Genomic DNA, 15,710 nt, shown 5'->3' on the forward strand with positions numbered 1-15,710 from the left:
TATATTCTTAACCACTATATATATTAAGCATATATTGTGCCAAGCACTGGCCTTCCATGAATTAGATCATTAAATCTCCATCATGCCTCTTTTAGTGTGGGGACTCTATTACCCCCATTTTACAGGTGAGGCAACTGAGTCTCAGAGAAGTTAGGCAATTTGCTTAAATTCACAGAGCTGATGGGTAGTGGAACTGGAATGAAAGTCCAGGTGAGCCTGAGTCTAAGGCCTGTGCTTCAAGCTCCCATTTGCCCTACTTACTGGAAACTCAGCCGCCACATCAAGAGGTCGAAGGAAGACAGCGATAGTTCACTGGAACCCAGCACAAAAGAAGAGACAGGACTTAGCTCAGAAAGAGAAGAAATTTACTGAAACAGTTCAGGAAAATGACTCCTCCCTCAGAGAGAGCCTCATTTGAGGCATTACCTGTATTTTAGAGTAATCTTGCAGCAGCATTTTCGCTGCCTCTGGCTTCAGTTCCCCTTTGAAAATAGCACTTTTTATCTGGGTAAAAAAGATATTGTGCAGTTCATTCCTTTGGAAAATGGCCAGCTGCCTGTGGGCCTTGGCAAAGTCTTCCTCCTGCTGCAGAGCAAGGGACCTCCTCAGGTGCTCCTGTTCCAGGCCATGGAGGGTTCGCAGGAGGCTGCTGCATTCGATAGCGGACTGTGGAGAAGAGGGGGCATGTGGGAGGTGGCACACTGGTCAGGCATGCACAGGCACATGTATGCAACATGCGAGCACACACGTGCGGGCATGTGCACATGTACATACATACACAGCACACATGCATGCACCAACACACATGTGAACAGTGCATATAAATGCATCCAGCAATAATGCACATACAGGCACACGTGCATGCATGTGCACATGCACACACATGTACAGAGGACACATACATGCACCATCAACATACACACATGCACAGTGCATATCAATGCACACAGCAGTAATGCACATACATGCACACACATCCAGGTGCACCACATGCATGCACGTGCACAGGCACATACACTCAGCACACAGACATGCACCAACACACATGTGCACACATACACATGCACAGTGCATATAAATGCACACAGCAACAAACAATGCACATACATGCACAAAGATACAGGCACACACAGCAATACAAATACAGTGCACACATGTGCACATGCACACACAAGCATGTTTGTGCACACCCACATGGAACACACACATGTGTATACACACAGGCACACACACACACTGAATCCCAAATTTGCCATGAGGAAGCTGCTAACCTCTGGGAAATGCTGTTGTAACCTGTCCTCCCTGTTATCTTAACTTATTCCAGAACCATCTCAAAGAAAAAATTCATAAGGGTGGAAATTTTCAAATCAAACTGCCTGAAAATAGCCCGCAAAATGGAAACATCAATGGACTGTGCTGTTAGGCTCTCAAGCTCATTTCCATCATCTTTCATCCTTAACTTAGATGAAGAGAAAAATACCAGCAATCAGGCCCAAGCTGATAACATTTGTGTTAAAAGGGAGGCAAAGAGGAGGTAGGAAGTGGCTCCTGGGATGCCTACACTTTATGTGGTCCAGAGGGAGGGCAGCAGGGGGCAGACACGCCTTCACTAAGTTCCTGATGCATCTTCATTCCCATTACCTCAAAAGACTCATGCCGCAGGAGGGTGTGTTAGTCATTCCACGTGCAGAGGCAGAATTCTAAGAAGGCCCCAAGATTCCTGGCCCCCGGTGTAAGACGTCACAGAAATCCCCTCCCTCTGCGTGTGGACATAAACTTTGAATAGGATGGGACTGTTAACTCCAGTGGTCAGATTACTATGTGGCAAAGCTGAAGGGGTCTTCTCTTCTGGAGAGAAGTAGTTATTCACAGCTGACTTGATCTGAATTACAGAATGCAAGTCACCCACAATGAGGGTGTTGGGCCCCTGGCTCTGGGCATCACAGGGATGCTCTGCTACCAGGGGAGTAGCTGGTGCCCAGGTAGGTCCATTCATCCATCCAAGTGACCTTCTATTTTGACAGTATGGAATGTGACAAGCTCCAAACCTCAATTTATTTTAATTAATAGGAATGAAACAGGGGTGAGATCCATTTAACTACTCACAGCCAGGACAAAAAGCAAGCACACAGCACACGTGTGCGCACACACACACGCATACACACGTGCTTGAGTGCGCACATGCAAATCCTAAAACGTAATTATCTGTCCTTGCTTAGAATAGTATTTCTGCTGAAGAATAAGGCATGAGGAAATGATGTGTTTGTGTCATAGTGAAATGCTCCTTAAAATAACGTTTGATGGGAGTTCCCCCCATTTCCATGTATACTGCCCTCCTAAGGGGGTCCAGAGACCCACAGAAATGTGTTCATCCCCTGCTCTAGTTCAATCCTTCTGTGGCACAGATGAGAAGACTAAACCCTAAAGCAGGGGACACCACCGAGGCCTGCCAAGCAGGGGAGGTCATGTGAGGTAGCCTGGGAAGTACTGTACTAGGGGGCATTGGGGACTGGGGTAAAGTAGAGAGAGCAAGCCCTGCTTACGGGGTCAGCCACTGCTCAGCCCACCAAAGGGGGCTCTGTAGGACTATGCACCTGGTGTGGCCATATCTTCCCTTTTTTTTTTTTTTTTTTTTTTGCGGTACGCGGGCCTCTTACAATTGTGGCCTCTCCCCTCGTGGAGCACAGGCTCCGGACGCGCAGGCTCAGCTGCCATGGCTCACGGGTCCAGCCACTCCGCGGCATGTGGGATCTTCCCAGACCGGGGCATGAACCCGTGTCCCCTGCATCGGCAGGCAGACTCTCAACCACTGTACCACCAGTGAAGCCCTATCTTCCCATTTTTTTAAGAGAAGCTGAAAGTCTGGATTTTCTATCCAAAATTTTCTATTTTAAATATTGGCAACAAATATGCATTTTTAAAGGTACATTAAAATAATGGTCACTCACCCCCAACTCCCTATTGAACTTTCCAGTAAAATAGACTTCTCAGAGAAATGAGGCATGTTTATCCTTCAGCTTAAAATGCCTAAAAAAAGCAACTTGCATGGAGAGATTGGGAGGCATGGATCAGGACAGGGCACTTCAATCCTGGCTCGAGAGTCGCAGGCCTGTGCCAGGCTGTTCTGACAACTGCTATTCGTGTGGACTCTAGGCCATCAAAAATGTGAAATCCTGTCAGGAAATTATGACTGTACTAAATGACACTCCCTGTACTCAATTTAGCAAGCTGGGCAAATTGTGAAAATGTTTTATAGAAATAAACCCCCCAGAGATGGTTACAGTGTAAGAGTTCTTGCACTTAAGGCGTCTTTTCCTTTAAGACACACTCAAAGGAGTTAGGAAGCCTCTGGAAGCTCAGGGCAGGATGCACTGCTGCTGTCTCTTCTCCAAGTAGCTGGGAAGCACGTGGATCTGGAAGAGAGTCCCCCTACAAAGTACACACACTGAACGGCCAGTGGCTGCTTGCAGGAAGCTGGGCAAGTCACTTCCCCTCTGGGCTTCTGTTTCTACAACTTGAAGTGGAAAGATTTCACATCCTGTTTTATGTCATGGACTTCTTTAAAGATTACACGAAATAATGAAACTGGATAGAACAGGGCTGACAGTGCCAAGCATCGGTCTAAGTACTATACAAGTATTGACAGTCCTACATGACAGGCATCATTATTATCCCCAGTTTAAGGATGGGGAAACCGAGACCCAGGGAGCCTGAACAATGCACCTTCTGGAGGAACAAAGTGAGATCTAAACCTAAGCCACCTGCCTTCAGAGTCTATATTTGCCACTGCCCTTAAGAGCTTCTCCATGCAGAAACGCTTTCCAGACTGTACGGGATCATATAGATATTTAAATGTGAACAGATTTCATCGCTATAGTAATTACTGGAATTCCTAAACTTTACTCAAAAAAACTGAGAGTCCTCATTTAGCTTTTTTTAAAAAAAAACAAAACAAAAAACTAATTCTTGGAGGAATGATACGACCAAAATATTTTCACGCATTTTATTTAAAGATGACCACAATAAATGAATAGATGACAAAGTCATTCTAAGATGGAATGATTTGCACAGACTGGAAGGGAAATAGCTCTGTTAACTTTTGCAGCTTTATGCTATTTTTGGAAGTGGATTTGCTCAAATAAGGAGACTTGTCTCAGGACAGGTGGCCTGGGGGGTCCATACTGATGGTGCCGCCCACCCTGAGCCCTGCACAGAGCGAGCAGGAGGACACTGTGTGTCACCCCTTCTCCATGCCCCCAACAACCAGTGTAAATAATGAGCAAACACTTAAAACTGCACTGCCGCAGGCAGTCTTTGTAACAAAAGCATTGCAAAGGCAGAAGCCCACCAGGACTACGATGCACTGTTGCGTGAGGGTGGCCGTGAGGCTTGGTGGTCGGGGCGAGCTGCCTGGGTGTGAGTCTTGGTCCACCCACGTGTCCTCAGGCAGGTGACCTTCTCCCATCTGTTTCCTCACCTGTAAACGTGGGAGCCTATCAATTCCCACTTCACTGAGTGGGTGTGAATATTTGAAGAGAAGGTCCAGGTGATGTGCTCTGAAACATTCCTGACCTTCAGTGAATGCTAAGTGTGAGAGCGTTTAATGACATCTGTGATGGTAAGTGGAAACAACCATGATAGAAAGTTCAATGAATCGCATAAACCTTACTCTGTAAAAAAATATATATATATGTAAAAATAAAGCAAAAGGTTTATGCTGAAATCCGAGGACAGGAGTGGGGTCTCCTTAGCATGGTGGTGTCTCCAGGCTCAGACACACAGCAGGAACTCAACAAACAGGCTGAACGAATGTTTGTCTACTGTTGACTGGTGGAATGCGTTTCAATTTTTTTCTGGGTTTATCCTTTTATGCTTTGGAGCTGGAGTTGGCAGACTTTCAGTAAAGGCCAGATAAATATTTTAGGCTTTGCAGGACACATCAGGGTTCTGTCACATATTCTTTTTTTGTTTTTACTTTTTACAATCCTTTAGAAATGTAAAAACCATTCTCAACTCAAGGGCCAGAAAAAACAGGCCGGGCAGGATTGGACTCATGGGTCCCCCAGTTTGCCAACCTCTGCTTTTGAGGTCCCTCATTGAATGCATATTATTTTTATCAGAAAAAAATATATAACAAATTGAGGAAATAAGAGAGAGAGAGACAATGAGACTGTTTGGGGCTGAATCAGTGAACAGTGTGTTTAAACACATTTTTTTAAGTGCTGGACTCAAGGAAACACAGTGCTGACCTGTGCAATCATGGATGGAGATCAGAGAGCGGGGTCAGCCAGGGGAACAGTGGTGGGCTGAACGTTTCCCCCTCTCCAAAAAGATACAGCCACATCGTAATCCCAGAACCTATGAACATGACCTTATCTGGAATAAGGTTCTTTGCAGATAATAATACAGGATCATTTAGCTAGGTCCTAAATCAAAAGATGAGTGTCCTTAAAAGAGACAAAAGTGGAGGTGACAGGATCATGGGGCCATGTTAAGACCAAGGTCAAGATTGGAGGGATGAAGCCACAAGCTGAGGAACACTTGGAGCCACCAGAAGCTGGCAGAGGCAAGGAAGGATTCTCCCCAAGGGATTTCAGAGGGGCGATGCCTGGCTGACACCTTGATTTTGGACTTCTGGCCTCCAGAACTGTGAGAGAATAAATTTCTGTTGTTTTAAGCCACGAAGTCTGTGGTCATTTGTTACAGCAGCTACAGGAAATCCATACAGGAGCCAAACAGAAAACAAGGCACACCCTAAAATGCGATGTGTGTTGAGGCGAGGGGACCCCAGCTGCAGGGGAGTGGCTGGGGGTGAGACGGCGTGAATCGCACCTCTCTGCTTTAGTGCCCAGCCCGTAGTCTGACCACAGGTGACCATCTGAGAGCCAGGCGCTGTCACCCTGAGAGCTCTCTACTCGCTCCCAGAGGATTTCTGTGCACGGCTGCCAGTCTGCAGAATGGAAGTTAGGAGTTCAGAAGCTCGTTCCTAAGATGTTAGACCTCCCTAGGATGATACATTTTCAGAACAGGTTATGTGTGCTCAAGTCACCAGAGGGAACCAGCCATCTCTTCCACGGAGGAAGGCAGAAATCAGACTGGATTTGGTGCGCCTGGGAAAAAACTCTGGCATGATTCCTTTCAAGACAGAAACTGACACTCTCCTAGGAAAATGAGAGCTGATCTCCTATCAACAGAGACCAGCCGTGGGAAGGCCGAGAGGTCAGAACGCCCAGAACCGGGCACTGTGCACGGGAGCCTACTGCAGCCCACACCCGGGGCTCCTTTCCTGCATTACTTCTTCCAGCCGCTCTGAGAGGGGGGCGCCCTCGGCCTTGACTCACAGACTTACAGAGGCTAGTTAAGGCCTTCTGGAGCTGAGCTGGAGTGTACTAGAATATGAGTCCAGGTTTGTCTGACTCGAGAGCCCATGCTGGAGAGAACTTAGCGCGGTGCAGTCCAGACGGACACACATGTGCACTGACATCACAACCCCCCTGAGCTGTGCTCAGGTGGACATGCTTTTCTGTGAATGAAGCCATTCTACTCGCCCCATAACACCCCACAGCACTGTGAACGTACTCTATTACAACATGGCTGAATGAATTCACATTTGTTATATGAGAGAATCCTTCATTAGACTGTGAACTTCTCAAATGCAAGAACCATGTCTCAGTGTTCTCTGTACCTTCACTGCCTAGACAGTAGTGATCAGTAAATGCTTTCTAAATGAATTCTGGATGGGTGGATGGAAGTGTAGATGGACAGGTGGATAGAAGGGTGGTAGGTGGATGGATGGATGGGTTGGAGGTTGGATGAATGGATGCATGGATGGGTGGTGAGTGAATAAATGGATGGATGGATGAGTACATGGACAGATAGATGGAAGGGTGGTAGGTGGGGAGAATGGATGGATGGGTGGGTGGATGGATGAATGGGCAGGTAGATGTATGTATGGATGGATGGATGGATAAATGATGAAGGAGGGAGGCAAATGAAAGCCTTCCTTTCAAAGTTGCCTTACCCGCTCACTAACACGTTTCAGAACCTCTTCTGCTTCCTCCATTGCTGCCATCTCCCTCTGGTACTGGCTTTCTGTCTTCTTTCTTGTTTCCAGGTCACACTCAGCTGTCAAGGCCACCATCTTCCGATCATACTCGTCTTGAATTTCTTTCTCCAGCAACAGAAACTGCTTTTTGAAAACAGCACCCATCCTCCTCTCTACCTGAGGGGAGAGATGGCCACTGCTGGTCAGATTTTTCAGTAGAAGAGCAATGATATCTTTGCTGATTTGGGTTCGACAAGCTTCCAGATCTGAGTCTGCCCAATTCAGGGTTGCAATTTCCAGCCTGGGAAACACAAAGGTCAAGAGAATTCCATTACATAAAATCACAGCAGAAACCAAAGGTCCCTCAGAGCTCTGAGGTTTTAACTTATTTGTAAAGTAAGGTCTTTCTTTTTTCCTTTTCCTTCTCTTCCTTTTCTCCCTCTCTTCTGCTCCATCCAGTTATTGAAGGACAGTGACTAAATTAGTAGAATATTATTTAGTAAATTTGCAGGGTACCGTGTTGGAAACCACAAGGAATATAATTAATATAAGACATGGTCTTTGTCAACAAGCAACAAGTCAACAAAAACAAGAAGACCAGGAGAAAAATGGTTAAATATTTCGAGGATTTGAAAAATTAGGTTCATTTTACTTTTTTTCCAAATAAAAATTAATTTATAGATATGTCAAGTAAATGTAATGTGATACCCTGGATGGAATCCTGGAACAGAAAAAGGACATTAAGTAAAAGCTAGGGAAATCTGGATGAGTATGGACTTTAGTTAATAATAATGTATCAGTATTGGGTCATTAATTTTAACAAATGTACCATAGTAATAGAAGATTTTAATAACAGGGGAAACTAGGTACAGGGTATGTAGGAACTCTCTTTACTATCTTCTCAATTGTTCTGTAAATCTAAAACTGCTCTAAAAATGAAGTCTACTCAAGAAATATTTGTGAGATACTTCACAGGGTCACAGGGTCTAAAACTTGATTGTAATGTTGTAATGGTGGTTGTACAACTATATATACTTGCACATATATATCAGACTGTACTCTTAATGTGGGTGAATTTTGTGGTTTGTTGGTTATACCTTTATAAAACTATTACAAGATGCACAGGACAAAACTATGTCCGCGATAGAAAAATCTGGAAAATAAACACAGAAAAAGACTTCATTCACTGTAGGTCTATCACCCAATCAGAACCAATGGAGGTATTTTGTTGTATTTGCTTCCAGTTTATTTTTGGCTACACATATTCTTCCCATGGATGTATATTGTTTACATAGATGCAAGTATAGTTTAGTCCTGTTTTCAATTAATGTTGTAACAGGCATCTTCCAGTTGTATTTAAAAACTGTAAAAGTTTCCTTTACGATGGTTGCAAAATGCTTCATGATGTGGTGTGCCATGATTCAATTAACCATTCTTCCAGTGGCGCACATTTGGGTTACTTGCAAAATTCAGTCTAAGATAATCTGAAGTGAACATCTTTGTAAAGAGTTTTTGATATTCACAATGATTTTTTCAGTATGATTTCTACAAAGGGAATCACTGGGTCAAATGCCAGCAATATTTTAAGCCTCTTAGGGCATCCTGCTAAACTGCTTTCCAGAAGTTCCCTAGCAATGCAGTAGGATCCTTATTTCACCCCTCCCTGTAAAATGTTTAAATATATTTAATAATTTGATAGGAGAAAATGGCATCTGACTGTAAAAATATAAGGGTTTTAAGAAAACTTTATCATGGGGCTTCCCTGGTAGCGCAGTGGTTAAGAATCTGCCTGCCAATGCAGGGGACACGGGTTCAAGCCCTGGTCCAGGAAGATCCCACATGCCGCGGAGCAACTAAGCCCATAGGCCACAACTACTTAGCCTGCGCTCTAGAGCACGCGAGCCATAACTACTGAGCCCGTGTGCCACAACTACTGAAGCCCTTGCGCCTAGAGCCCGTGCTCTGCAACAAGAGAAGCCACTGCAATAAGAAGCCCGTGCACCGCAACAAAGAGTAGCCCCCGCTCACTACAACTAGAGAAAGCCCGTGAGCAGCAACAAAGACCCAATGCAGCCAAAAATAAATAAAAATAAATAAATAAAAATTTTTAAAAATTATGAAAAGAAGAAAACTTTATTATGGAAATTTTCAGGCACTTAAAGTAGGTAGCATAATCAGACTCCCAATGTAATCATTACTCAACTTGGAAAACTGTCGATATTTGCCAATCTTGTTTTAGTTACTCCCTTCAAAGTTTGCTTAGCATTTTAAAGCAAACCCCAGATTTTTCATTTTACCTTTAATTTCCTCAGTATGCATCATTAACTGTTAACTGTATATATATATATATATATATATATACACACACACACGTGCATATGTATGTCCATATATGTGTATATATGTGTTTATGTATATCAGTTTTGCCTATCCTTGATGTCATTATCATATTCAATATCATTTAACCATATCATATTTAACGTGTTAACAATAATTCCAGGGCCTCCCTGGTGGCGCAGTGGTTGAGAGTCCGCCTGCCGATGCAGGGGATACGGGTTCGTGCCCCGATCTGGGAGGATCCCATATGCCGCGGAGCGGCTGGGCCCGTGAGCCATGGCCACTGGGCCTGCGCATCCGGAGCCTGTGCTCCGCAACGGGAGAGGCCACGACAGTGAGAGGCCCACATACCGCAAAAAGAAAAAAAAAATAAAATAATTCCAATAATTAATATGTCATTATTCAAACTACCTCAAGTGTCCTAAAATAATTTTTACAGTTGAAACTTTAAATCAAGAACCCAACAAAATCCCACAATGTTGACTAAGTCCACTTTATTCTATATCATTCTGCCCTTCCATTTTCCCTTCCATGATTTGTTGGGGAAACCAGGTCATTCATCCTGCAGAATGTCCCACATTCTGGACTTGGCTGATTGCTTCCAAAGGGTGTCATTGTTCCTCTATCCCTTGTATTTCCACAAACTACTAGTTAGATCTAAGATCTTGATTAGAGTCAGATTAAATCTGTTTTTTAAAAATGTACCGTAAGTAGTACCGTGTGCTTCCTGTAGGATCATACAATGCGTAAACAGTAAGATGGATCACAGGTTCAAGGGGTGCCAGCACGATCCCTATATTATGAAATTCCCTATCTACCTTTCACCTAATGGTTTCAGTATACATTGTAATTGTTACCTAGATCCATGATATCCCTAGAGGTTGAAAAATCACACTTTCTAATTCTATCATTTCTTCTGTATTTTTTTAAGCTGGAATTCTTCACAAAGAATTTTCCTCAGCAATGCAGTCACTTGGACAGAAGGCTTACAATTATGATAGATGTTTGATTCTTTGCTAGTTAAACAGCTGGTATCATAGCAACCTCCAATGGTGACAAATGAGTTGGGGTCTGTTTGTTCATTGGTTTATTTGCTTGTTTTGGTATGAGAGCAAAAGGTTAATAAAACTTGTTCCAACTTCCTGAGAACCTGAGCTTTGGCTTTTACCTGAAAACCTCAGAAGGGCAAGAACATCAAATGTCATAAAAAATGAAGCCTGATTGGTAAATTACATCTGGATGGGAGGACCTGTAAATGAAACATAAATCCCTAACAGGGAAGCAGACACTGCGCTTTGAACTTCCCCGAGTGAGGTCATTCTTGGACCTGGGCATGTCCCTTGTGGAAACGCTGGAAGCCATGCCCGTAAGTTATTACAAAAGATGCTGGCGACTCTGGGGTATGAAGCGTTTAAGCCAGGAAGGCTCCCAGAGTTGCCTGATGTAGACTGAATCTCCTTGCACTAGAGCTGTGTGACCTGGGGAGAAAATACCTCCTGGACAGCTATAGGTTGCAGTGTGACCTGAGGCAAGGGCACCCACAGAAGATTGTCTAATGCTGCCCTCACAGTGGACACGTACACTGTGTTCCTGCCCTCGAGTTACATAGAAGGGGTCAAGTGTGGCCTATGGGAGTCTGAAGAGTGCAAATGTTGAGCTGAATCTAGGAAGACCCCATGCCTCTGCGTAGAATCACTATGAAATTGTATATATTTGGTGGGTTTCAATTGACTACAGCCATTATTCTTTTTAATGCTCAAATTTTACCATCTTAGATCGAAATGTCTCCCGTGTCCTTTAGACCAAATTAATCTAGTTTTAAACAACAGCTCCTTTATTTCGTTCTTTCATTTCCTCAAGGGGTACTTACTGAACATGGCATGTGCAGAGAGTGTCTGCAGGTTACAAAGCAAGGAAAAAGCAAAGAGATGCCTCCAGGTGGTGTGTGCATGGTTAAATATCCAAGGAACCAAACAAACCATGTTCCACAGTCTCAGAAAAGAATTACTTCTCTACTGAGACAGACAAAATAGATTTCACACCTTTAATGAAGCTTTTTGTGGTAGACAAAATAATGCCCCCTGCAAAGATGTTCATGTCCTAATCCCCAGAGGCTGTGAATCTGTTAGGTGACACGGTAAAGGAGAAATAAGGTTGCAGATGGAACTAAGGCTGCTAATCAGCCCACCTTACACCAGAGATTGATAACAAGGTCTTTAAAAGCGGGGATAGGGGGGTAGGAGTGATGGAATCATCAGCTTTGAAGATGGAGGAAGGGGTCACGAGCCTCGGAATGTAGGCAGCTTCAAGAGGCTGGAAAAGGCAATGAAATGGATTCTCCCCTACGGTCGACATCTTGATTTTTCCTAGCGAGGCCCATATTGGACTTTGATGTCCAGAACTGTAAGATAATACATTTGTGTTGTTTTAAGCCACCAAGTTTGTGGTCACTTGTTACAGCTGGATATGAAACTCATACACCTTATCTGACTCACTCCATCCATCATTCATTCATTTATTAACTTGTATAAGAAAATGGGTGGCTGCCTATTGGGTAAACTGCAAGTGCTTTACCAGGTACATGGGGATTGAAATGAACAGGAGGACATTTCCATAAGTTCTTTGCTGTTAAATCACTTCCTAGCTTAAGCGAGCTGGGTAAAGGACTCGGCTTCCCCACTGCACAATGGGGACCAACCTCATAGGTAGTTGTTCAGGGCTAAAAGAGATAAGATATAGAAAATACATGGTGCGGAGTCTGGCATTTTGTTGTTTCTAAGTACAGTAGTTTCCTTATTCTTTTCTATTCTCTCTCCCAGGAAATTGGTGGCAGAAGAGAGTCGGTCCTCACAGCTCACCCTTCCCGATCCCCTGGGAACACAAGCTCACAGGCACTTTCTGTTTTAATAGTATTAATGTTAATCCCCATGGATAAACTCTCAGAAGTAACAATAAAACTGTCAGGGTGTTCCAAAGCCACAAAAGAAAGAAAAATGTCCCTTTAAACCAATTAAAATAGCATGCAATTAATGAAGGTATCATCTGTTAATGTCCCAACCAGCCACAGAAGAACGAAATGCATATTAAGAATGCATAGTTTGCATACAGGATCGGATCCACTGGTAAAATTCTCATCACCCCCTATGGTACTTTTAATTATTTAGACAACAATGAAATACACATATTTTCCCACTCCCCCCCTCCAAAAGTCCCTAATGCCTCCATGAAACAAAGACATTTTGAGTTGCACAGGCTGGACTGGGATTCTTCATCTTCTTTACTACTTCAACAAGTTGGCAAAGTTAGCAAGATTCAAACGCTTCTTTCCTAGAGAACATTTAATTTTTTCAGGTCACAAAAGTGTCAGCTTTTGTCACTGTACTTTAGAGAGGAATGTACTTAACTCCGGCCAGTTTTGCTGCATATACATCCTGTACAAGCAATAGCCCTCTTTATAAATGAGTGATTTCACATGGGAGTTAGAACAATGACCAGCACAGAGGGAGCACTTCATAAATATAAGCCATTAAAATGTATTAGTGGCTTTCCCATGATAACATCTTTGCAAAAGAAACGGCACAGCTTAACTTATCCAAGAACTGATTAATACTTTGCTTAGCTACTGACGATACAAAAGAAACAAAGACATAAGTGTCTTTTTCCTTATTTATTTTGTATAAAAATGAATCAAGTTCTCACCAAATGGCAAGCAAGGTGTCAGAAAGAAACTATGGTAGGATTTGATACAGAAAGCAGTAGGTGTTCTCCTGAATGAGAAAGAGGACTCATTAACATGGAGGGTAATTCATTCAGAGTGAAAATGAAATGGCCATGGCCATTTTTTATAATATAAATCTCCACATTGGCTGATGTAAGCATAACAGACCCACAAAAACCAACTGAGTATTAGTGAAAGCAAAATTTTCCTCATAGGAGCCAATTTCCATGGCATCTTACTGCAGCAAGATGCTGTGTAGGGACCATAAATCATATTTATATCCAATCAATTTGAGGGCCTGGACAATAAGAATTCAGGGGAAAATACCTCCTGGGTATCCTCACTGTCAAAACTGTAATGGCAGGTTAAATCAGAGTAAAACTAATTACTGTGTGTGAGTCAAACACTGGTTAAAGTTATGATAAACCCTACATTTTTTAGTTTGGTATAAACTCAAATAGATTGTCAGATCCAGGGTCAGCATCCTTGTCTTTGATTTTTTCCTCTTAAAGATCTCTTGGTTTGGAAGTCAGCTTGGGCCCTCCCTCTCCAAGCTTGAGGCAGACAGAGGCTCATTAACTCCTTCCACCCTGGCGTTTCCACATCACTGCCCACTCCCCACCCCCTCGGTGGCCAGACCGGATGGGACAGTTCTGGAACAGGCGAAAATTATAAGGGAGAGTTCCTCTCTCCACTTGGCCGTTTCCCAAGAGATGGTGTTTCACTATGTCTGAAAACATCATGAGCTCGGGAGCCACGCCAACTTAGCTTCCAATCTCAGCTCCCCCTCTTAGGCGCTGGGTGACTCAGGTGAGTTATCTGATGTCTCTGATCCTAGATCCCTAGTTGGTTAGTAAGAATATTATCACCCATGTCAAATGAAGGCCACTGAGATGCACATGAACTTACCTACAAAACAGAAAACAGACTCACAGACCTAGAGAACAGACCTGTGGTTGCCAAGGGCAAGGGGGTTGGGGGAGGGAAGGATTGGGAGTTTGGGATTAGCAGATGCAAATTATTATATATAGGATGGATAAACAACAAGGTCCTACTGTACAGCCCCGGGAACTATAGTCGATATCCTGTAATAAATCATAATGGAAAAGAATATGAAAAAGAACGTATTTATGTATAACTGAATCGCTTTGCTGTGCAGCAGAACTTAACATTGTAAATCAACTATACTTCAATAAAATACATTCTTAAAAAAATGAAGGTCATTGAGAGGATTAATAGTGCCTTTTATGCACAGGCTTTGTTTTAATAGCTTGATGGATATCAAGCCATTTAATCCCCATGATGCTCTTATAAGGTCGGTGAAGAAACTGAGACACAGAAGAATTACCTTGTTGAAAGTCACAGTGCTATTAGGTAGCAGAACTGGGATTTGAAGCCATGACACGTGGCTCCAGAGTCCTGGCTCTAAACTCTGCCCCACTGCCTCACACTGACACGCACAAAGCGCTTAGCCGGTGCCCGGCACAAAACAGATGCTGGAAAATGTTACTTCACATTGTTGTTGCTGTGGTTATGGCCATCAGAGTCTTCCTTGGTGTCATTCTTTATGGCAAAGAAAAGAACATTTGAAGGGAACATAAACAGATGGATAGATGGATGGAGAAGTGGAGAGATGAACGTTACATAAATAGGTAGATTACATTTGAAATTCTTACCTGTATAGCTGGATCTTGCTCTACCTGGAGATTAGATGACAGTGATGGGAAAGAAAATATAAGGTGGAACATTGAAAGGCGGCTTTAGAAATGAGATCAACCTTGGACCTCAGCTAAGTCATCTTTCCAACCAGCGCCCAGGTGTCCTCATTATCTTTCCTGCAGAAGTCCCCCAGCCACCACCCTGCACACGCATGGTGAGGGGTGCTAACTGCGTCTCCAGGTGGGCTTTCCATCGTGGGAGAGCTCAGACTGTCAGAATGGTCTTCTTCGTAATCCACTAGAAGCCACCTCCCTAAAATGTCTACTGTTGTTCCAGGTTCCACCATCTTCATGATGATTTCAGAGGTATCTGGCAATGGTGACCATGTGTACACTATTTCCAGTTGTGGGCAGATGACACGGGTTTACCAAGAGCAACAGGAGGCTGGCAAAGCCGGGGTCACTGAAAAGAATGGATTGAGGGTCCAGGATGGAAGTGAGGTGAGTGCAGGTGGCCGGTGAAGGCATGGCAACGACCAGGAATCGGGTGGTGAAGGTGAGACGGAAAGATGGGAGAGGTCTGGGAGAGAGAGGTGAGAGGCCCCAAGGAGAGGCTGTGTCGGGATGACGCCCACAGTTCACCAGGCTGTTTGCTTGCTCACGTCGAACCTTGAATGGGGACTCCTGGTTAAAGAAGAGGAGGGCCTTTCAAGGACTACAAGCTGCCTACACTGAGATGGACGACTTACTGGTTTCCTGGAGCTGCTGTAACAGAGTCTCACAGACCAGGTGGCTCAGGACAACAGAAATGTCTTGTGTCAGAAATCTGGAGGCCAGAAGTCTGGATCAAGAGGCAGGAAGCTATGCAGGGGGGTTCAGACCCTCAGGAGCATCCTTCAGGCAGTGAGGGCTTAGAGTTGCAGATGAATGGTCCAGGGTAAGAGAGACAGAG

General features: G+C 43.9%; 1 protein-coding gene across 2 annotated transcripts in view; it reads right to left on the reverse strand.

Moving 5' to 3' along the window:
• Positions 1-15,710, reverse strand: part of EVC2 (EvC ciliary complex subunit 2) — a 155,304-nt gene that overhangs the window by 64,804 nt on the left and 74,790 nt on the right. For both annotated transcript variants that reach the window (XM_060104248.1, XM_060104257.1), the window contains 2 exons: positions 7,022-7,346; positions 427-666 (listed from right to left, as the gene is read on the reverse strand). In XM_060104248.1, the coding sequence (XP_059960231.1) occupies positions 427-666; positions 7,022-7,346 (565 nt within the window). The remainder of the gene's footprint in view (positions 1-426; positions 667-7,021; positions 7,347-15,710) is intronic.

Source organism: Mesoplodon densirostris, chromosome 1, assembly GCF_025265405.1.
Source record: "Mesoplodon densirostris isolate mMesDen1 chromosome 1, mMesDen1 primary haplotype, whole genome shotgun sequence".
NCBI classification, from domain to species: domain Eukaryota; kingdom Metazoa; phylum Chordata; class Mammalia; order Artiodactyla; family Ziphiidae; genus Mesoplodon; species Mesoplodon densirostris.